At 34.1% G+C, this 23,531-nt stretch overlaps 1 protein-coding gene across 10 annotated transcripts in view; it reads left to right on the forward strand.

Annotated features, from left to right (window-relative positions):
* Positions 1-23,531, forward strand: part of NBEA (neurobeachin) — a 457,716-nt gene that overhangs the window by 118,606 nt on the left and 315,579 nt on the right. For all 10 annotated transcript variants that reach the window (XM_074535327.1, XM_074535328.1, XM_074535333.1 and 7 more), the window contains exons 11-18: positions 2,826-2,934; positions 5,545-5,697; positions 6,440-6,608; positions 14,861-14,940; positions 15,627-15,689; positions 15,798-15,895; positions 17,641-17,733; positions 21,440-21,548. In XM_074535327.1, the coding sequence (XP_074391428.1) occupies positions 2,826-2,934; positions 5,545-5,697; positions 6,440-6,608; positions 14,861-14,940; positions 15,627-15,689; positions 15,798-15,895; positions 17,641-17,733; positions 21,440-21,548 (874 nt within the window). The remainder of the gene's footprint in view (positions 1-2,825; positions 2,935-5,544; positions 5,698-6,439; positions 6,609-14,860; positions 14,941-15,626; positions 15,690-15,797; positions 15,896-17,640; positions 17,734-21,439; positions 21,549-23,531) is intronic.

Consider the following 23,531-nt stretch of genomic DNA (forward strand, 5'->3'; position numbering starts at 1 on the left):
GGAGAAAAACATTACATGTGAAACCACTGTTGTGTGCAGCAGCTGTTTCTTAGTGCACTTTCATTCCCATCTCCTCCTCCAAAAACAAAGTTTCACCTAAGTCTAAGCAACTTCTCTGAGGGGAAAAAGTCCACAAAACAAAACCCAAGCCATAAATACCATACAATTCCCCACCTCCTTCCCCAAAACACAGGCCCCAACCACACAGACAGCATGAAGTCTGTTTTCTGCCTATCTCTGATCATCAGGTAGGGTGATCATCTTCAGTACTGTACATGCAGTGAGAAATTTAAAACCTTCCATTTTGATTTTATAGCTCTTCTATGAGTTAAAATATTACAGATCTTTTACTTACTTAATTTCCTGCATAATAATGTGGGCAAACTGCTAGTTATATTCAATTATTATGTTAATTTTTATCAATAATGTGGTTCTGTACAATATTCATCTCAAACTTCATTGCACCTCTATGTGTCTGACAGATGGTTCTCTGTAACTGCTGCATTCTCTGGTACTTGGATTTTTTTAATGTGCTTGAAGGTGTAATGATGCATTCATGTGTGCTATCCCAAGATTTGAATTACTATATACTGCAGTCAACTCTATTATTTATGGTGGCAATCTTGGATAATGTAGAAGGATTAGAAGTTAGAGTTACTGCCTGCAGACCTGAGCTGACTCTGCAGAGTTGATTGAGGTATCTTTATGTGTCTGGATCAATAGATGTTAAAAGCCATTTTGGAATTAATTGAAAGCATAGCTCATTCACAAAGGCATTGCCTAAATTAATACATTTTCCTGAAACTAGAGTCACTGGCATCACTCTACAGTAGCAGCTAAGGTAGCTCTGTGCAGCGGTAATATGGGCAGGCAGGATTAATTAGTTCAGCCATAGCCAGCATAAAGATGGTTAATATCTAGAAAGTTATATTTGGACACTGACTACATCTGAATTACTACACTTTTTTTGAGTCAGTCTTTCTTACACAGAACCAGCTTGTCTGTTTCTGTGGCATTGTTAGGTATAAACTGGTCACTTATGATTTCTGAGTTGACTTGTAATTTATGTGTGCTTAAATAGAGCAAAAGAGGGAAAAATCTGTATTGTTGTGGTGTCAGTGTGTCTTACAACTTACATTCAGAGTCTATCAGAATTTTTAACAGTTGTATAGAGATTGTATCGATATAAGAATAACTGGCCCATGAGTTTACATCTAAATTCATAGAATGAATAAGTAAACTGATATAAATTTAAAGGCTTTTGACAAAGTACTTCTGAGAATAGAAAATGAACTTAAGTCTGTATATGGTACAAAAATCTTTAAAATCCATTTTAAGAATATTTTTAACACTTCAAATAATATTAACAGTATTTACTATTGTAGTTTGAATTATAATTCTGCAAAGGTGTATGCTGTTTGACTTTATGCATAATGGCTTGTTGTCGTGAGTCATAAAGTTACTCATAGAGGACGGTAGTAAGCATGACCCATCTAAATGGAATTTTCTTTCACCTCTTTAATTTTTAAAAAAATCTAAATTAAAATCTTCAACACTTAATTTGACCTGCTTATGGATTTTCCTGCAGAAAAATGATTAGATTCTTATTTTAGATGACAAATACACTAGAAACTTTTGGTTGGGGTAAGAAAAAATTGATGCACATAATCTGGTTTGAAGTTGATGTGACAGCTTGAAAGGTTGTTTTGATAAAAGCTTTGGAGTACTGTAAATGGATATTATCTGTGTTCTTTTATTGCTGACACTCTGTGGAGCAGTCTGTATGTGATTTTTAGATGGATTATTATGACCATTCAACAATGAAGAAAGACAAGGCACTATTTCATGTTCCCAGCATGTACTTTGGCTGCTCTCTATTCTTTCACATGGCAGCCTTACTCAACAAACAGAATAAATCTTGTCTTCCTCAGCACTTTGATTATTTTTTTGGTGCTGACATGGATTAACCAAACTCAACATTTATTTCAAAGTAAAAGATTCTGTTTTAAGAGCAAGTAAACCTTTAGATGACTAGATACTGTAAATAAAATTGAAATGTATCAAATGCAGGTTGGATATTTTCTTTAAGTCCCTTTTTCATACCTGCAAAACCCACAGTTTTCACTCTTGCCTGGGCTACTACCTGTGTGAGAACTTTTCATGGGTGCAGGCACTTGTCTGTACAGCTAGGAGCTGTTACATCTATTTAATTTTTAGAAAAGACATCATGATTTTACGTACGCGTTGTATATGCACTACAATACATTTTGTCATCTACCTTTTTGAGGTATTTGAAAAGCAATTTTAAATACTTCCCTCCTGTCACTTTTATTTTTTCTTTCTCCTTTTCTTCTTGATTTTTCAGCAACAGATTAGTGTATTTTTGTTTTATTCTCATCACCCAAGAGTCCATTATGATTTATTTTCCCTGTGGTGGATTAATCTGTCATGTGTTTCCACTGCTGGTTTTTATAACATAGTTTCACTTTCTTGCCAATTTCATCCCCTGAAGTCTTTAATATCTCTTATGTTTCTATACTGTAACCTTTTCTGAACACTTTCCCTCCTTGTACTTTCTGAACACTTCACTTAAAGACACTGCTGGGATGGATTCTTGGGTGATTTCCTTGTAGCCTCTGGAGTCCCACTCCTACCACTGCAATATGTGAAAAATCACTGGAGAAATTTTCAAATGGTAAAAATAAGATTTGTGTTTTTCTAAGGAATTGTTCACCACTTTAAGCCTATTTCTATTCACTGAATAGCTGATGATTATTGAGAAAGCAACATTTTTAATCTGAAAAAATCTTGTTCTTTACATGCAGTGCTACTCTATTGGCTTTCTTGGTTGAGCTTCTTAAGAGTTCAGTAGCCATGCAAGAACAAATGCTTGGTGGAAAAGGCTTTCTAGTCATTGGTTATCTCCTTGAAAAGGTATGTTTGGAGGATTTTTATCTTTTTTCTTAGTATTTCTATTGCCATTGTGGTACTTTCAATCACCTGGCTCAAATGTCTGGTGGAATAAAATATATTTGTGACTTACATTGCAAATTAAAAGTATTTTATAAGTTGTCAACAGAAGATTCTTAATCTTCCTCACCCAGTATTCAAAGAACCAGTTTTCTTGAGGAGGTTCTGTTATTTATGTTTTTGCTTTAGATCTGTTTGGGAATCACTTTAAAGTATTTACATTTCTGCATTTTCTGTCCCTCCAAACTTGCTTAGGAAAGTTCTTTTGTTTCTAGTTTGTATAAAGCAGAAATGTCATAACTGAGGGGGTTTGTTTGTGTATATGTAGGTTAATAAAAGTTAAATTAATCTTCTGTGAAGATTCTGAAATTGTCAAAATAGTTGTCCTGTGTTTTGAAGAAGAAAAACGGTAACAAAATTTAATTTCTGAAAAAAATTGGTGGGGCATTCCCTGCAAGGGGTATTCCCTGTACTTGCTTGTTTTTAGGCATGATGAGCCATTATCTCAAACCTGAGGTTTGGTTCAGTTGTCTGAGGAGCATCACCTGCCTCCCTTTCTCTTGACACCCTGTTACTGGGGTTTAATAATCTAAATAATCTGAGAGCAAACTATTGTCAGCTGTACTAAAATAGTGATGGTCCCATGATTGAAGCTCATGGCTCTGACATTCTTGGATGTCTACTACTGGGCTTTTATTACCATGAGGTCAGAATAGCAATCTTTTAAGCAGAAGATAAGACTCATAATATCACCTTTCAAAAATGTTCTGAATTTTGAAGAATGATAAGTAATTTCTCTCATTCTATTCCCTTTGTTCGTTGTGCTAGGGAAATACCTTCACTTAATACCTAAATGTAGATTTTCTGTGCTTCTGTTTTCAATGCTAAGCAAGTGTGATTTACAATTTCAAAGAAGTAGCCTAAGGTGCTGGTTTTTCCCAAGGTTACATTTTCTTGTGCCATAACTAGAAGGAACCTACAAAGCTGTTATCTTTGGTTTGGTGAGTTACACACAGGCAGACTGGTGAGCCTTCATGGAGAGCTTTCCCCTGAATAGAGCATTATGGTTTATACACATGGAATGCATTGATTTAGAATGTTCAATATGATTTTTTTAAGAAAGAGTTTCCATGCTCTTCTAATTAACACCTGCTATGTTCATTAGGCTTGGGCATGTGAGTATTTAAAAGATTTCTATTGATCACAGCATAATTCTTAAAACGTGTTGCTTTCTGGGTGGTTTTTTTACATTATATTTGCTTAGCTGCAGTTTTTTGAAAGGATTTGTTCTCTTTTTTCAATATATGCTTATATTCAGTTGGCACACACGGTGGGAAAGCATCCTTTCCTTTCCTAGTCTCAATTTTATTATTTTTAAATTATCTGTTGTATCTGTTGCTTATTTGCATGTAATCAAATACTTCAGAGAAGAGAGTTTTTTTTTTTTTTACTTGAACTTCCAAACAGCATTTTTATTCTTATTAGTTGCACATTATTTATTGTGAATTTTCATGTACAAGCCAAAGGGAATTCAGCGTGTAGGCTGAACTTGTATTACTGACAGTAGACCTCAGTTCTAAAAAAAATAGATCTCTATATTCCCAGACTGTACTTATGTACTTACAACATTAAAAACAATTGAAAAATAGAATCACAGAATCATTTAGGTTGGAGAAGACCTCTAACATAGAGTCCAACTATTAATACAGAACTGCCAAGTCCACCACTAAAGCTTGTCCCTCAGTGCCACATCAACACATCTTTTAAATACTTCTGGGATGGTGACTCCACCGCTTCCCTGAGCAGCCTGTTCCAGTGCTTGACATTTTGTGGAGATGGCAAGGAGAAAAATCTTTAGAGTTTTTTACTATTTATTCATGTTATTATTATTCATATTATTATTAATGTTAATTTAGTATACAAAGAAGTTTGTCAAAGTCCTCAGGCCATGTTACTACATAGGAGCAGGTCTCAACAGTGATTGCATGGCATATGCTATGAAACTGAAAGAATTCTGAAATTTGAGGAAACTGAGCCCAACTCCTTCAAATACCTACTTAAGTTTAAGAAACAAAATCAAGTCTCCCAATAATGTGTGTTCACACACTGAGACACCAAATTTCAGTAAGACACCAATTTAAGAGGAGATAAGGACTTCAGATGAAGTTCTGAAGAATTGTGCTGTAAAATGTAGCATCCTTACTGGACTCTAATAAAATGAAAAGAAATGCAACACCAAAGTAAGCAAAATACCAAAAAAACAAAGTTATTGATGGACATAAATGTAGCATCCTGACTGGACTCTAATAAAATGAAAAGAAACCAAACTAAGCAAAATACCAAAAAAAAAAAAGTTATTGATGGACATTTGAGCCTGTTAAATATAGCCATTAGAAAGACCATTAATATTGTTATAAAGTATAAACTGCCTTCATATTCAATCACATTAAAACATGCAAGCTGAATGTATGTAGTAATGATGAGTTAGGTGAAAATACTGCTTCAGAGTTCTGCTGTAATCATATTAAAAAGATTTTTTCTTTATCTTTTTTCTTTCTGATTATTTTCCCCCAGTCATCTAGAGTTCATATAACCAGAGCAGTTCTGGAACAATTTTTGTCATTTGCGAAATATTTGGATGGATTATCTCATGGAGCACCTCTACTGAAGCAATTATGTGATCACATCCTTTTCAATCCTGCTATCTGGATACATACCCCTGCAAAGGTAATCGTACACTGGCATAATGTTTAGACTCTCCTACAACAAAAATAAATACCTGTATTCTTTTATAATATTCTACTTACGTTTTTGATTTTTCTCTTTTGGATTTTTTTATAAGCAAGGCAATAACAATGATCTTAGATTATCAAGTCTGTACACTGCTTAACTGTATACTCCAATGTCTTTTATACTTTCATAAAAGCAGTTAAATTATTGCCTAAGATTCTGTCTGATTCTATGAAAAATACTGTTTCAAGAAACCCCGTCCCTTTTTCAGTGATTGCATTCCATTGTTTTCCTGCAGATTAAGCATAGAATTTTGTGTTTTTAATTGCAGTAAAAATGTGTTTTGTTACACATTAATGTAAGCGCTTATTTTAATTCAAACTATGTATTTTAGTTTGATAAAATCTCTAGCATGTTATCATTCCTCTCTGGTAATAATGAATTCTTTGTTTTCCTAAGTAATCATAGTTGGGATATGTAAACCAAAGTGAAAAGTGGCGTTGTCCTAAAAACTAAAAATATATACTTTTTGTATAAAAAGTCAGAATAGAAAGCAAACCAATATGTTTATCTTAACTTAAATCATTCCTAGGTACCAGTGCAGCCCCTACTCTAAGCTGAGCTGTAATTAGTGTTTCAGTTTATGTATCGTATCCAAGGTCTACTCTACAAAGACCCCTACAATTTACAGTTGTTATGCAGAGCTTACATTTCTGTGGGTGACCATTTCACTCCCCAGGTGCAGCTGTCTTTGTACACCTACCTGTCAGCTGAGTTCATTGGGACAGCCACGATCTACAACACCATCCGCCGAGTGGGCACGGTGCTGCAGCTCATGCACACGCTGAAATACTACTACTGGGTGGTCAACCCTGCTGACAGCAGTGGCATTACTCCCAAAGGGCTGGGTAAGTGCAGCACATGAGGGAGAAAATATAAGCATTCCTCCTGTAGGAAGGTTTGTAAAGTAAATATCTGAAAGCTCCTTGGATCTGTAGACAAGGAGATGAATAAATGGCAATAGTTGATGGCCATCAGTAGAAGGACTATGGAAATACTTTTTGATGTATCATAAACTCATGCTGATAATTTATATTTATATATATTCCCAGAAGATTCCAACTCTGGTCTCCAGTCACGTAGCATATACTTATGTAGGCATACTTTAGGAAACATATTAAAAAGATTGATTTTTCTTCTTCTTTAATAAAGAGGAAATATTACATGTATTTCATATGCCAAAGAAATCTTTGTGTGGTTTGAGTGATTAATAGTGTTAAGTGACCTTGAAAACAGAGTGGAAACTTCTAGTTCTCACTGCAGAGGTTTCTGAAACTGTATTTCCAGTTCAATAATATTTTTTTCGCTGTCCTTATAAAATAGAGATTTATTTAATTTTGCTGAAAGTGATGCACTTAGCTTAGCACAGGAGGTACTGAATGACAGAACCAACAAAATGTAATAATGAATACTGCTTGAATGCTGTATGTTGCAGATGTGTGTTAAGCAGAGCAAATCATTCTAATCCTATATCTTTTGGCTGTGATGCCATTGCATTTAGCTATCTACTTGTGTAAAGCAGGAGGATTTGCCTGAAAGTCTCTTAAAAAAAACCTGGTAAATGAGAATTTATTCATTATTTTATTGTGTAACTATTAATGTCATGCTGAGAAATTGAATAATTGGGGGATGTTCTTAATACTGTCACATACCCAAATATTCAAGAGTGTGACATATCTAACACATTAGTTGTTGGGTAATTCCTTTTGTAAGTGAGGTGCATGAATAGAGGTTTCCCTCACTTTTTTTTTTTTTTAATAAACAAAACTGGAAGTAACAATTCTTTTCCTAGATTAGATGTCCTAATAGGCAATGAAGGCGTTGAAGGCTGTGGGATCTTGGGTGACATTTATAGTTCCTGCATAGTATAGTATTAGATGAAGAGTAGTCTTCAAAAATTATTAAAATTTATTTAAAAATACTTAACAAAAGATGACAAGGTTCTGTTCGTTTAAATGAATGTTTGAAATCCTAGTTAATGAAAATTACCTGAGTTGGTTACTTAATTATCTTGAAATCTTTGTCAGTGATAAATTAGATTATCCACTTATGCTGATTCTGGATTCCCTCTGCCAAAACAGAATTAACATCTTTTTTTGGTGCCTGCAGTGAAGATGTCTCCTTCTGAGCTGGATGTCTGCTGATAATGCACAGTGGAATGCAGGAGTCAGTTGCTTTAATACAGATTTCTAGTATCATTGTAGTCTTGGTGGGGCATCTCACCTGCCTCTCAGAAGGATGAAGGTCTCCTGTGTATCCAACACCAAATCTGCTTGTTTGGGGTAGATATTTTGCACACTTTACGGCGTGACAACTTACACTGGTATGTTTAGGAAGCTGTATCTTGGCTCTAATTGACAGGCACTTGAGAAATGCTTTGTTTGAAGCGTAGTTGCTTCCTAGGCTGTGTTGCCTCTATTGATTAGATCTCCACTAACCTCGGTGGGAGGTTAGAAGCTGCTCTGGTGTGGGAGCTACACTGCTGATGTCTGAAATTAGGGTGAACCAAATCCTATCCTGGGAGTGGTTTATCAGGATTCATACTTCCAGAAATCTTCTCTGTTGAGGTTTACACTGCTATGCTGCACAGGCACAGTTTTACCATTGGACAAATTACTGTGTCTGAGATCAGTGAGGAATTGGGATGTTTAAAACTCAGATGATCAGCTTATTTACTTTGTGATTGTTCAATACCCAGCTGTTGTGAGGTGAGGTTTTCAGGTGTCAACCATATTTATAGCTAGGTAGAGACATGGAAAATTCCTCAACTAGCTTGAGAATGAAAGTCTGATAATACCGTCTACTTGTTATGGTTGAGATTTTTTTTTTCCCTAGTATATTGGTTTAAATTAAAATAATTCCTGTGCTTCTGTGTCATGATACTACCACCTAACAACACTTTGAAAATGTATTGCAGACTGCTTCCCTCTGGCTAGGTTTGCTCCTTTGGGGAGTCAGTGGCATTTCTTTCTTTAGGAAGCATGGATTGCTTTTATCTTGCCCAGATCTTTCTCTTTGCACTTAGCTGTATTTTTTGAGTATTTGTATGTGTAATGCCAGTTGCATAGCTTCAAAAAATATATAATGTATTCATGAAAATCTGAACATAAGGCATGAGGTACACAAGGATACAAAATTAGGAATGAGATGTGAATCAGTTAATCTAAATTAAGCATAGATATGGCTGGTTTACATCCCTACCTTTTCTTTCATTCTGAGTATAGTACATTCTCCTCTCATCTGTGTCAGTTCCAGACAAGATTCTTATTTTACCTGGAAGGCAACCAGGTCAGTCCCTAAAAGTAATCAGGTACTGTAAATTAGTGGGTGCCTGGTGTAGCAGTTTGACAATAAGTCAAAATTTCTAAGGCCTTCATACAGCAGTTGGGAAGGTGTTATATAAACCGAGGTAATGCATATTTTCAGAAAACATATTATGATCCACTATATCTGAATTTTCTCATTTTGTCTTTAGTTAGGTTTATAGATAAACTTGACTTATTGAAAGTTTAATATCTTATTTATTCTTTTTTCCTTGTTCCTTATCCTCTTCCTTCTTCCCTGAAGAAGGCCCTGTGTAACTGATACAAATACAAAGAAGTAGTAATTTCTTTTCTGTCTGTAAAAGTGGCTTTTCTTGTATTGCCTTGAAGAATGCCAGCCTGTCAGACAGGAGCATCAGTGACTTAGCAAGCCCAGCACAGCCATGGAGTTTTCTCCATGCAAATCAGCACTGGGACTTTTTGGTATTATTTCACAGATAATTTCTGCTACTGACTAATAGAGCTGTAATAACTGTAATGGTTTGCAAGCAAATGATTGTGAAAAATATAAAAATTGCTGATGTGATGGGTTACTAAATTTAATTTTATATTAACTTCATTTCATAAAAGATGTTTTAGGATGTCCACATTAGTTGCTAGCAATTGATAAAATTAGTGAAAATATTTTAAAATGTTTAATCACTTGGATATTACATCACTTTTCTTTACCAGATGTTTTTTTAACATTAAGTGTAGGCCTGGTTGATTCAGACAGCTTATAGTCATAGAATGCAGTTCTAGAAATAACTGTAGTTATTATGCTTAAGGTTTTTCTATTTTCACCTGTGTTTTCAGCATCTCATAAATCCACCAATCCAAATAGTTCAAAAAAGATAACTCTTCCAGGATTTTGGATTCATGTAAATTTTTATTAGCCTGTTTGCAACCAGAAAGTTTATAATTTGTTGAAATGTAGAATAATGTAAAAAAAATTTGTTAAACTAAGAAAGTTGCAGTGTAAAAATACAGTTATGTGAAATTTAAAGTTGCTGCATTTTAAGCAGCATTTGAAATCTCCAAATGGAAGAATAGGATGTATTTTCTATAAACATTAATTTAATGTATGAAACAGAAAAATGTCATCATGTGAGTAAATTGCAGCTGAAATTCTAGGCTGACTTGTCATGAGACTTTTCTGGAGAAGGCTTTACTGGAAATCATGCCAGTATCTAAAATTTGACTGCATGTGCTAAAGTGCCTTCAAATAATTTGCTGTCATATTAGGAAGTAAGCTTATTCATGAAGACATTTTAGTAGTGTGATGTTTTCTTGTCTTCTAGGCATGCCATTTTTATGTGGAGATACTGAAACAATTTTTAATATTAGTTAATAATTAGTTTGTTTTACTATTACTTGCTGACAGTTACTCTGCTTCAGGGTTTTATTGCCTTCCCCTGCCTTAATAAAACACAAAGTGGGTGAGTTTTCTGCACTGACAGTTTAGTAGCACTTACTTTAAAGCCAAAGAAGCTCAATATTGAAGCTTCCCATTTGGCAAATACTGTTTTCTTTAAAAAAAGTTAGTTTTTCTTTGGCTTCTCCTAGTAATCAGCTTCTAAAATGGGAGGTATAAATGGGGTTTTTAAAATGAAGTTTAATAATTTTTTTGAAGTTTCAGGTATTTATTTTAAATTTGGTTTTGTATCTTTTATTATTGGATTCCTGATTCACACTTGCGTTTCTTCTTAGATTCAGCATACTGAATTCATATTTGTATTTCCATTTTGTTCTGAAACAGTGGAAATACTGTTTCAGAGGGTAGAAGTATCAACTTGTTCTGTAATTAGTAGCTTTACATTTTACATGTAAATCCACATAGTAGAGACAAGTTGTCTGTTTAAAACCATGATTTACACTTTTCTTCTGGTGTTGTTTCAGATTTTTTTACAAAGAACCTAAACCATCAAGCTAATTTGCAAATAAAAGAATCCAATTTTTTTTTCTTTTTTTACATTTAGACTATGGTTTGCAGCTATTATCTTGATTTAACACATGCACACCTTTGATATTTTGTTAAATCATACAGAATAGGGATAATAGGATCTCCCAGCCATTGCAGTATCTAAGTAGCCAACAAAGCAGGCAATGGAGAGAAAATTATTTAAAATTTATAGCTTCTTTCTGTAATTATTTGATTTTATATTGAGTTGGAAGGGACCCCTCAGGATCATCAAGTCCAATATCTGGCCCTGTGCAGGACACCCCAAGAGTAACTCTGTGTGCCTGAGGGTATTGTCCCAACTTTTGAAGTCAGGCAGGCTTGGTGCCATGGCCACTCCCGTGGGGGAGCCTGTGCTGTAGGAGAGAAATGTGCATTTGAGCTCCCAACTGTGTAGTTTAGTTCATTAACTGAGTGGCCAAGCATTTCTCTCTCTACTGATGTTTCCTGTGTTCTTCATGCTCAATAAGTGCTATTTCAAACTCTCAATGAGTGCTCCCTTTATGACTATCATGTATCCATCCTTATTGAGAATGTATGGTGGTTAAAGTACAAGTTATGTCATGCTAAATAGTTTTCAAGAATGTTTTTCACGTCCAATATTTTTGAACACGAGCTGTGGAAAGGGGAATTACAAAAAATTATTATGACAATAAAGTAACTGTAGTTTTTATCTTTGTAAATATACAAAGTTCCAGAGTTATTTTAAGAGCTGGATTAGAGTGGGACTCAGTTCTTATTAGATTTACAGCAGAGAGAAAATCAGGTTTTCTGTGATCCACGTATCATGTGTTGTTATTTATGTGTGTGTGGAGATCAGATTCTGCTATCTGTATCATACTTTATTAATTTAAGGAGTAGAAAAATCATGCTTTTTACATACAAAAAAAAAATCAAAACAGATGGAAGAATGTCACATTTGTTTGTTTGTTGGTAGAACTGGTAAGAAAATTTTATTTCCAAAGACAGAATTAGAAATCATTATTATTGTTATTCAAAGCTTCCAATCAGTTTGGACATTTTTGGTTTTTTTTCTTGTTTTTGTTTGTTTGGTTTTTTTTACAGCAGTACTGATTGTACTTAACTCTGTGAATGTGTTTACTTATTTCCTCTTATTTACTTCTGGTTTATGCCCCTATAATTTCTCTATGCTGCAGGGATGAATTGCATAAAATTATAACTTTTTCATTTATTTTTGTCTGGGTAAAGCAGGCTAACTCTTATTATGAGTGTGTATTTTAAAAATCTGACGCAAATGATGGGCTCTGTGAAAAATACATACATAAAGAAATCTAAAAGCAGGAAATGCTTTAATGACTCATCCTCGTGTGGGAAAAGGGAGGCATCCTTTCTCTTTGCCAATTAAAAAGAATGTGATTATTTTGTATTAGGGATTTATGGTTGCTGTGCCAGATCTTGAAAGGATTATCTTCATACTTGATCTAATTTGAGATTGGTTTTAGTCTTTAGCAGTGCTATCAGTGTCTAAGTGATGGTGACACTGAATTTTCTATATGCAGTGATGGGCACAAAGATTAATAGACAGTAAAAACTACTTTGCAATGTTTGAGTTAAAAACAAGATCTACTTGTCTCTCTTTGCCTGGGTATATGTGAGGCTAATGTATACTTTTTTTAATTATAGGATAAAATACACCATTGTTTGGTCAATAATATATTTTTTTAAAATAAATCTTCAACTAGGAATGAAGTAATTTAATTAGTAATGAAGTACAAAACTGTGATAATATAAAAATTATAGGGGAAAAAACTGCTTTAGGTAGCTTCAGAACTTCGTATTTAATTAATTCTCTTCAGTCTGTGTCAGATGATCATTACATCATATTGCTGTATTCCTTGTAGCTGTCTGGTGATTACATAGCTTCCAGTTTCTCCAGCCTTATTTTTCCTTGCCAGTTTTTGAAACTAATTTTTGAAACTAATGAAGTCTTTTGGGTAGCAGCTGTCCCCGTTTTCTGATTCTAGAACAGTGAAGCTTCCTGACCCAACTAAAATGCAAGGAATAAATTGTACTAGAGAAGGCTACATGCCAAGCACTTTACCTGCTTGGCATGTAGCCTGCAAGCAGCAACTCCTTTGCATGTTGAAGAACCCTTTTCAAGGTTGTCACATGTCTTCAGGGAAATGAGTGGGCAAATGTAGAAGTAGAAGAAAACTCGTGTGTCTTTGAAGAGGTTCCCAGTTACATTGGGATATCTTCTTCTTGATATGTCCTTCCAATATCTGTTATAGAAATGATTTGCAGACCTCCCTATTGTCTGTATTCTGTTTCCATAATTACAGTCTTTCAGAAATGACAGAGACTTTTCTTACAGAAAAGACGAAATGTCAGTTTTTTTGTTTGCTTTAGTCCTTGTTTTCAGATGCTGTCTGATATTGATTCCCAATAAGGTGTAAGAGGGAAGAGAGTACAAAGAAAGAAACTTCTGTGATGCATTTAGGGAAATTGAATCCACATTTAAATTAGGGGGGAAAATAGCTAAATTATATAAAAATATCATATTTATATGTTTATTAAATAAAAATGACTTGTTGAAAAACAAGCACACCATTGCTAAAAATTCATGCAATATTTAATATAATTGCATCTAGTATAAGAAAAAAAATCAAATTACTTCTGTTTCTACAGTGGAAATCAGATGTTTTATGATGCCATTATTAATATAGACTAGTCTTATATCTTTAAAGCCTAGCTGATAAACTTTTTTGCTGCAATACTCTTACTGTTCTTACAAATTGTGAGTGGAATGGGACAACCAGAGATTTATTTGCTTTTTGAGATTTATTTGCTTTTTTTCTGAAGAGTACACAGTTCTCCTCTTTCTACTCCTGAACAGGGAAGAAAACTTGAGTGTATTAGCCATTCTTTTTCTTCCTCCTAGGGAAACAAATATACTTTTCCTTAAGGTTTTCCCTTGTCAAACTTGAACTACTGTGTGTAAAGCAGTGGCTTCACTTCAAAAAGCATCACCAAAGACAATTAGAGAATCTTCATTAAAAAGTTGTATTCATCTGGATTCGAAATAATAATGGGACATAGACTTTTTTAAACTTTGATCTGTGTTTATCATTGTAAAGTGAAATGGATGATGGAAGAATAATTTAAGTTGCATTTGTTTTTACTGTACAAAATTTAAGACTGTCTATGCCCTGGATTGCCTGAGAAGCAGGAGCTTAACAAAAGAATTTGCAGTTCAACCTCAATATTTATGAAAAGGGAGAGTGACAAATACAATAAAATAATTTCAAATTGCCATAGTTCAATGTCTGGCTTTTTTAGGCATTTCTGTTTTCATAATGTACTTCATCAAGCACAGTTGTTTAAAGTATTATGGATTATTGGTTTTTTCCTTTTTTAAATTGAATATTTTTTTTAGATTGTAGTTTCTCTTTGGTTAAATGGCTTTAGTTTCTGCTACAGGTAATGGCTACCACTGGTATTTCATAAATCCTTTCTCTGTTGGTTTTCATTCAGATGGTATTTAACATAGTGGTTAGTCATTCCAAGTTGTCTATCACTTATTGCTGTCTATTACTATCACCTTATTACTATCTTTCATCTTCCCATTTCTTTTAAAAAACTAAGTAAAACCTTATATGGATTTCTTTTTTTTCCAAATAGAGCATCACATATACTTAAATATATTGTGTTGAAAAATGTGATTCTGAAAGGTTATAAATGATATCATTTGCAAATATGAACTTTTATATAAGAGTAGAGTACTAAATCTGTTGTAGGAACTGTGATTTCCTTAAGAAGCTGCAGTGATTAAAGAAATTACTTTATATTTTAAAGTGCTATATTTTGTTTCTTTCAGATGGTCCTCGGCCCTCCCAGAAAGAAATCATATCATTAAGGGCGTTTATGCTTCTGTTCTTGAAACAACTTATATTGAAGGTAAAATGGTCTGTTCCAGAATGAAAACATTGACATCTGTTACATACTTGTAATAGTATCTTTCATAGTAGAAAATTGTTTATATCTGTCCAGTATTGTGTCATTTTCTGGTTAATTTAATGTTCATGCACATCCTTCTAATCAACAGAGAAGTAGTAAATCCATACAAAATTTCTTATTAACCTCACAAAACTCTGCCATGTATATTTTATTAAATGTCTAATATATATGTTTTAATTAATTGTCATACTTTAATTTTTTTTAATAAAATGGTCAAATGAAAAAGATAATTGCAGTTGTCAAGGTAATAATTGCTGTATCCTTCTTGCTGGTTCTACCACTGGTAGAAATGGTGTAAGACTCTTTCTGTTACAGCTGAATGCTACTCTTTGAGGGATAATCTGCTGTTTGAGATTAGACTGAAAACCAGTGTTTTCTGTTCTGTTTTAGAGTAGGAGTAACAGTAATAGTCTGTAGTATCTGAGGGCCCACACTAAAGGAATCTGACCTCATACTGTTTTGAACTGCCAATATGATAAAGAAGAGCAGTAAAATGATAGAGAAAATGTAGTCTTTTAGGTTCAAATAAAAAAGCTGTACAATTATTTGACTGGGTCCAAGGTTTGCTTATCCAAACCTGAGGAATGTATTTTCTCTGAACAACAGCTCTTTTGTTTCCCCCTTAGGATCGAGGAGTGAAAGAAGATGAACTGCAGAGCATATTAAATTACTTATTAACAATGCATGAGGTACATTTCTCTAATTACTTACCTTTTATTGTAACTAATTGTATCAGCTCTGTGGGAAGCTTGTTGTTGAGGTTAGTTTGTAGAATAACATTGGTGCTTGTCATACAGGATGAAAATATCCATGATGTGCTGCAGCTGCTAGTGGCACTAATGTCCGAGCATCCAGCATCCATGATCCCCGCCTTTGATCAGAGGAATGGGATACGGTAAGACAGTCAAGTGGGAAAGTACCTTAAGGGTACTTCCAGGGCTCTCCAGTTGGCATCTTTTACACATAAATATCACACTAGCTGATCTTTTAAACTTGAGATTCATTAACTTGGGCTTTATTTTTTGACAAAATGAGTGATTTCAGTATGTTGGAGAAAAAGAGAATTTCCATTTAAGATTATCATGATATTTCAAAGTAACTGCACTGTTTTACTTGCTTCTCAATCAAATAGAATGTCTAATTAATAAAATGCATCAAATGGCCCTATATCGGTCTCAGAATAATTTTAATTATTCCTTGTTTGTATATTTAACATTATCTGGGGAGAACAAGAGGAAAACAAGGAATCATGCCCTAGCCTCTCAAATTCTGTCTGAAAAAAAGTTGAATTAATTTATCTGTTTGTCTGTAAAATTAATAACTGATAATTCCTAAAAATGTGTTATTGGGGGGGAGGTTATGCCTAATTTGGTAATATAATTCTTTTCAGGGGCTAATAATTTTCATGCTAATAATTTGATATTTGCTATGTTGGGGTTTTTTTTTTGTTCTGAGAATACTTTAGGAAATGCAAGGGGCTTGTAAAAGGGAAAAAGCCCCATAATATCTACTACTTGATAGATTCAAGCTCAATTTTGCCTAAATGCTAAGATCTTTGTACTAAGATATGTACTTAAAACTGTTTGAATGACAATGCTTATTGAAAGAAAGACTCATGGTAGGACTTTGCTTTCTGCCTATAGTTTGTATTCAAACAGAATTCTGTTCCTGTCATTTTTTGAAGAAGGCTAAGTCTGATCTGGAGGACTGGAGACTTCTTTATGTAACATTTGTGGTATTAAAAGTGTTTGATGGTGCAGTCTTTATGTTTGAAAGTCTGTGTTGTAGAAGGGTGGGGAATACACAAAATTACAACTTTCAAGAGTTTAAAGGACAAGACAAAACACTCCCAAAGCCTTACATAAAATTAGGGGTTCATTTGCCTTGAATGTCAGAGATCAAAAGCCCCAGGGCTCATTTGGGAAGAGCAGAAGTAATTTCAAAAGGGAAAGATATTGTCTGAAAACACACTCCTTAGTGGAAAAAGACTAGAAAGAATGACTAAAAACTGAAGGCAAGCTAATTCTAATGGGAAACTAAAATATAAATTCAAAAATTTGTTACAGAAAAGTGCAGGCCAAGGGTAATCTTTTCTGTCTCTTGGTGACCTCAGATCAAGGCTGGTTTCCTTTCTGAAAGACTGCATAATTTGTGCTTAAACCTACCATATTAATTAAATATTTAATAATTAGATTAGCCAGTATTTGAGGGCACATTTATTTTTGTCCAGGATTTAAAAACCGAGGGTGTAATGAAAGGAGATTTTCACTAGCATCCAGGTACTCCAGGATATGACCTAATGTGTTCCAGTCTGTTTCTCTTGTCCTAAGCTTCCAATACTTAGACTGTCTTTTACTTCATTGTCCCAAGAGATAAGTATATAAGTATAGGATAAGTTACTTTCTGTTATAAAACATTGAACTGAACCAAACTACACCAGGTCCCTAACCTCAATAATTCACTATCAAACTCTTATGCTGCGCTTGATTCTTTCAGTATATCCTATTTTGTGTAGTTTGTTGGTTTTATTTATTTCTTAATAAATATTCTTGCTCAGTGAAATACAAGCCATATACATGACGTTTAGTGATAGAATATATATATGTGATGTTTGAGCTTTAATTTGTTTTTCTGTTTTAGAGTAATTTATAAGTTATTGGCTTCCAAAAGTGAAAGTATATGGGTGCAAGCTTTGAAGGTCCTTGGATATTTTCTTAAACATTTGGGTCATAAGTAAGTGTCATTTTAAAATTTTTGTAGTGGTGTATTTAAGTTCACAATTCTTCTTGTGTTTTTGTCATGATTACTGTATATTCTTTGTCAGTCTTTAGAAATTATTTCAAATTTTATTAGGTTTTCGGATTAATAATTTGTACACTGTTAGCTTTATAAATCAGATAAAGTTTTTTTTTCCTCTTAACTTGCTATTACTATGACATTTGAAACACTACATTTGTTGTCTTTCAGATATAAAATATCTGAAAAGTCAAGTCATAAAACAAGGGAAAAACATTTTCCAGAAATACCTCTTATGACTATATATTGCATGTTCAGCTAAAGTTAACAGGAAACACATGAGTGTGATCTAAAATTTCCTTCTGGAATCATCAGTGTCATTGCAATAAAATTTTCAGGGCAGCATTTCTAAAAATAGTTTTAGAAGGATGGGAAAACTAAATAGAACATTTTATTGACATGGGAATGTTTCAGAAGGAAAAGCAGATACATCAAGCAAGTGGTGTTTTAAAAAGGTGGTAAGGACAGATCTCTGTTCAAGAAATACTCACTGAGAAAATGTGGCAGCAAGAAATATTCCCATTTAAAAAGACCTGATGTCACAAAATGGGTTTACTTAGTCTGATCTTCCATATTATAGTGTCAAGAAGGCGCTAACAATCATGCAGTGCTGCATAGCCTGCTGTTGCTCATTTTTCCCCTTCTACATGTGGTGTTAAAATCCCTGCTGGGATTAGCCCAAAATGGCATTTTAGTGGGAGGCTGTGTATTATAAAAATGATCCACATGCTTCACAAGAGGCTTCATCATGTAAGCCTCCTTTGAAAGGAAAGGAGGTAGGAGTCCAGCCAGAGTGTGGTATTGCTAGAAATGCTTTTCTCTCAGTAAGATCAATAAAGTATGACTGTATAATTGAGAGACAGTTAGCTGAGAATATGCTTCTAAGTGAGATTTTTCCTTTGGGATCCAGCAAGTCAAATACTGTTCTGGGAATTAATAAAGTGAATTGATAGTCCACTCAAGAATCTCCAAGGACATTTCAAACATTACTTAGTAAAAGTCGTTCACATTGATAGGAGTTGGATTAAGTACGATACACCAGATGAAGGTTTGATTTGTCAGAAGCCTGGTTGTATACAGATAAGTATATTTGTTTAAAATATTTATCCAAAAAATCAATTAGCAACCTATGTCCTGGGTGCATCAGGCACAGCATGGCCAGCCAGGCAAGAGAGGGGATTGTCTCTCTCTGCTTTGCATGGGGCTGGCCTCACCTCGAGTGCTGGGGGCAGTTTTGTGTGTCACCGTATAAACAAGACATTAAACCATTGGAGAGTGTCCAAAGGAGGGCAACAAGGATGGTGAAGGGCCTTGAGGCGAAGCTGCATGAGGAGTGGCTGAGCTCACTTGATCTGTTCAGCCTGGGGGAGGTTGAGGGGAGACCTCACTGCAGTTACAGCTTCCTCATGAGGGGCACAGCAGAGACAGGCTCTGATCTCTCCTCTGCAGTGACTAGTGACAGGACTCAAGGAAACAGCATGAAGGGGAGGTTTAGGTTGAATATAAAAAGTTTTTCACTCAGAGGGTGGCTGGGCACTGGAACAGGCTCCCCAGGGAAGTGGTCACAGCACCAGCCTGACAGAGCTCAAAAATGTTTGGACAATGCTCTCAGGCACATATGTGATTCTTGGGGATGGTGCTGTGCAGGGCCAGGTGTTGGATTCGGTGATCCTTGTGGGTCCCTGCTAACTTAGCATATTCTATGATTCTATGGTTACAAGAAAAGAAAAGAAAATTTTCAGAAGCTGAAATTTTAATTTAACATCTACTTGCAATTATGGATATATCAACGCAATTTCCATTCTTGAGTGAACATATGTACTTAGCAAAAATTAACTTTATTTTTCATGTAATTGGAGTGATGGAAATCCCCTTGAATACTCTGTGTAACTTTCAATGTTTTTTTTTAATTTTTAAGACCTCTGAACATCTGCAAATGTGCATATTTTATGTAGATTTTAGCAAGTAAAAATGCCCTTCCATTTCATGTTTCTCAGCTACTGCTTGTGCCTTTTTGTTCACATACATATGTGTGCATACACATGACTTTATAAAATGGAAGTCAACTGCAAAAATTACAAAGTACTTATATTCCTGTTTCACAGTACAGGAAACAGATACTGCATTGTAACACACTGAAGCAGACTCACATAAAGAGATGCTATGTGATTTATGAAATCTAAAGCAATACAATATTGCTAACAAATGTATAGGTACTGAACCAATTACTGTTGCTGTAGTTCATATATACATGTATCACAGATGAAGCTATGGAGTAGAAGTGATTGATTCTCAGAAATGACCAGTAATGTGTTACATAAGAGCCTGAATAACTTAGCTGATTTTTCTTTGTCATCTGCGATGAGAGACTACTTTGTCTAACCTTAGCAGTTGACAAAATCCTGGTTTTTCCTCCTCTGCCATATTTGATTCTATTCTATTTTACCACTTGAAATAATAGTCTCTTGTTTACTTTTGGGTTTTACCCACACATGTAAATCTCCTAATGGATTTCTACTTCTATCTTGTAAATCTTACCTTAAAAGGTTGAATACATGTTGGTTTTCTCATAATTAATTCATGAACTCCCTTCTGTGCATACAAAAGTACACATTGTTACAAATTTTTACCATTCTTTTGTGGTACTTACTTTGAAATTTATGAAATAATCAATTAATTTCAAAAGTTCTAGAATGAACCTCTAGAGTTTGTATTATTTTCACTGATAATCATGAAAACACAGTTTCTTAGCTTTTGAATGCATATCATTTTTAGAAACTTTATCCTATTTAAAATTTTTCTGCAGTTTTAATATAGATTATTATTTATTTTGTAAAATCATTTTTATTTCATATCCATTATAGTAATAGGTAAATTTAATGACGCAAAATATGAGAAGTCCTCTATTTATGATGTTATGTCTTATTTTAAAATGGTGGAATTTAGGGACTAGGGGAATTCATTGATGTGAACTGCTTCCTTCCTCACTTTTTAAAGATTTGCGTAGTTTTGGATTTCAATCATGTAGAATTTCATAACTTTTCAGTGTATTGTAACATTTTATTCCAGGATTTAATATTTTGCCTTCATGAGAGAATGATATATAAAGAAGAAAGGTGGTACTGAAAAATCCATATATATATATATATACACACACACACACACAATATATATTAGTATTAACAGATACAGATTGCTTGAGCAATCTAAGGGGTACTGACCCAGATCATCCACTGTGGTTGCTTCCAACCTAACCAGTTCTGTGATAAATATTGGAAAATATGAAGCTGGATTGTCCTGAGTTCTTGTGATGTGACAAAAGTTGTGTTCTTCAGTGATAAGATTTTAACCAGCCTGTGCACATCTTTAACTTTCTTACCCTGAGTAAGACAGTAGGAGTTGACTTTGAGGATGGTGTGATTTTTATTTTTTTCAATACAAAAGCCCATCCTAAATACGACATTGTTTTCTGAGGACATTGGTATATTTGTACAATTACATTAATTGTGGGAAACATCTTAAATGTATATAAAATAACAAGATTGGGAGCCTTTTAGTACAGCATCAAAATATTTGGCTTTTGGGTTTTACCTTGCTTTTATTTAAAGTGACATGTGGCTAATGTTTCTATTTTCTCTTACAGGAGAAAGGTTGAAATCATGCATACTCACAGTCTTTTCACACTTCTGGGAGAAAGGTTGATGCTGCACACAAACACAGTGACCGTTACAACATATAACACGCTTTATGAGGTACAAATTGTTAAATGTAAAGATTATTGTTCTGCTCTAAAAAGCATGACTTAAAATATGTGTGCTCTATAATATCCTGAGTCTCAAGATTTTTGAGAAAAACTTTAGAAATTTTGAGAAAGTGTTTCTTGTTTCGCAATGTATTTTGCCATGTTTTAGATATTTTTATTAAGTGTCCTAATTTTTACATAGGTTCTATAAAACTTTCAACTTCTGATAGAAGAGGTTCTGTTCCTTAGGATGTTCATCACTTTTCACTAAAAAAAAGCAAAAACCAAAAAAACCCAAACAAAAACCAAAACCACAACAGATACTGCAGACCTCCAATTACTCATACTTCTCCATTGTTTGGAGAGTGTGTTTCCATTGAAATGGAAAATGCTTAAGTCAGAGCCGCCTCTCTTTTCTTTCTTCTTTTTCATGTCACTCATTTTATGTTTACAAAATTTTGAAGAGTGCTGTTGTTTTTTCTTTTTCAACCGTGCCAAATGGTAACTAACCCAGCCACTTTTATGTAGCTGATACTGCTTGAGGTAAATAAGAATGATCCCAAAGCATTCTGCTGTTCTACCAGGTTCTTGTAGAGGCTTCAGTTTTGATGAAGAGCAATTTTGTAAAAGCAAACTATCGAGAACATCATGTGGTTGAAACCCATGTCTTCATGCCTGCACACATCAATCTCATGTTTCATTTTCAATTATTGCTAAAGTGGTTCCTTAGAACAGAATTTCTCACAATTTCTGAAAATCTTATGCACTAAAAAGGTTTTTAGTGCTTTTTTTACTTGCAAATAGATTTAGGGACTAAATGCTCAAGGTAGGTTCCAGAGAAGAAAAAAGAAACTACAGGAGTGCTTGGTTTTCAGGGTTCTAAATCTGAGTAATGTGGAAAATTATTATCCTATGATTGTAAAAACCTAAACGTTATCTATTTGCCAGTGACTTAGATCCAAGTTCTTTTTGTTGTACATTACCTTTTATGGTCTGGCCACTTGAGCCTGAGTCTAGTTCCTGCATTCAGTTTTCTGAATGCTTCTATGATTGGTATTCTCAGAAAAATGCATAACTCATTGACAAAATCCAAGTCCTCATGGAGTTCAGCATCCACAGACATTAACATTTGAAAAAATAGTCAGAGGAAAGGAGAAAAAAGGAATTAAGTGGTCTAAGTACTGAAGATTTGCTAAGAAACTGATGCTAAGGAACAGATATTTTCCATATTCTCTCATACAAAGTAAGGCATATTTGCATTCTGTTTTAAATACCAATATATCAAGACCTATTCTAAGATTCTGTGTTCATGACTGACATTAGTTTGATTATTTTTTAATGAGAGACCTAAAGTTCTTCGTTAAAATAAATATTGCTAGTGAAATTACTCAATTTTGAAATACATTTACTTGAATGTAGCTTTTCTAAATCTCTTTACTAATTCTCTTTACTGAGAATTCTGTGTTGATGTCATTGAATTTTTAGCCTTTCTGTGTTGATATCATTGAATTTTTAGCTTGTTCTTAAAAACAAAGTTGCATATACACATCCAGTGACAGGTATCCCAGTGTGAAAGGTTTCTGGTGTTGCCTCAATACAGATTAATTAGGTTGTCAGGTACAATTCAAGCAACAGGAGAATTTTCTGTCTTCCTCATTATGTGAAGCCCCAGCATTATACCTACAGAATGCTAACTCTGACTCTTACCCTTTGCTAGTTGGAGGAAACCAAACCCAGTTTTAAAAATGGTTTGGTTTTGATGACATATATGAGAATAATTGTTGATGTATGTTGCTTGTGAAAGATATTTGATGTGTGAATGTATAAAAATATGAGAAATATGAATTTAATGTCTTTAAAATACTGTTATTGTATATTTAGGTAACAAACTCAAAGTTTAGCTAATCAGCTACAGTGCAACCATGAAAATCTTTATCCCTGCATAGAGGAATTGCTTTATTCTGGTTTTCAAGATTTAAAATATTTTACCTAA

Source organism: Zonotrichia albicollis, chromosome 2 (genome assembly GCF_047830755.1).
Source record: "Zonotrichia albicollis isolate bZonAlb1 chromosome 2, bZonAlb1.hap1, whole genome shotgun sequence".
NCBI classification, from domain to species: Eukaryota; Metazoa; Chordata; class Aves; order Passeriformes; family Passerellidae; genus Zonotrichia; species Zonotrichia albicollis.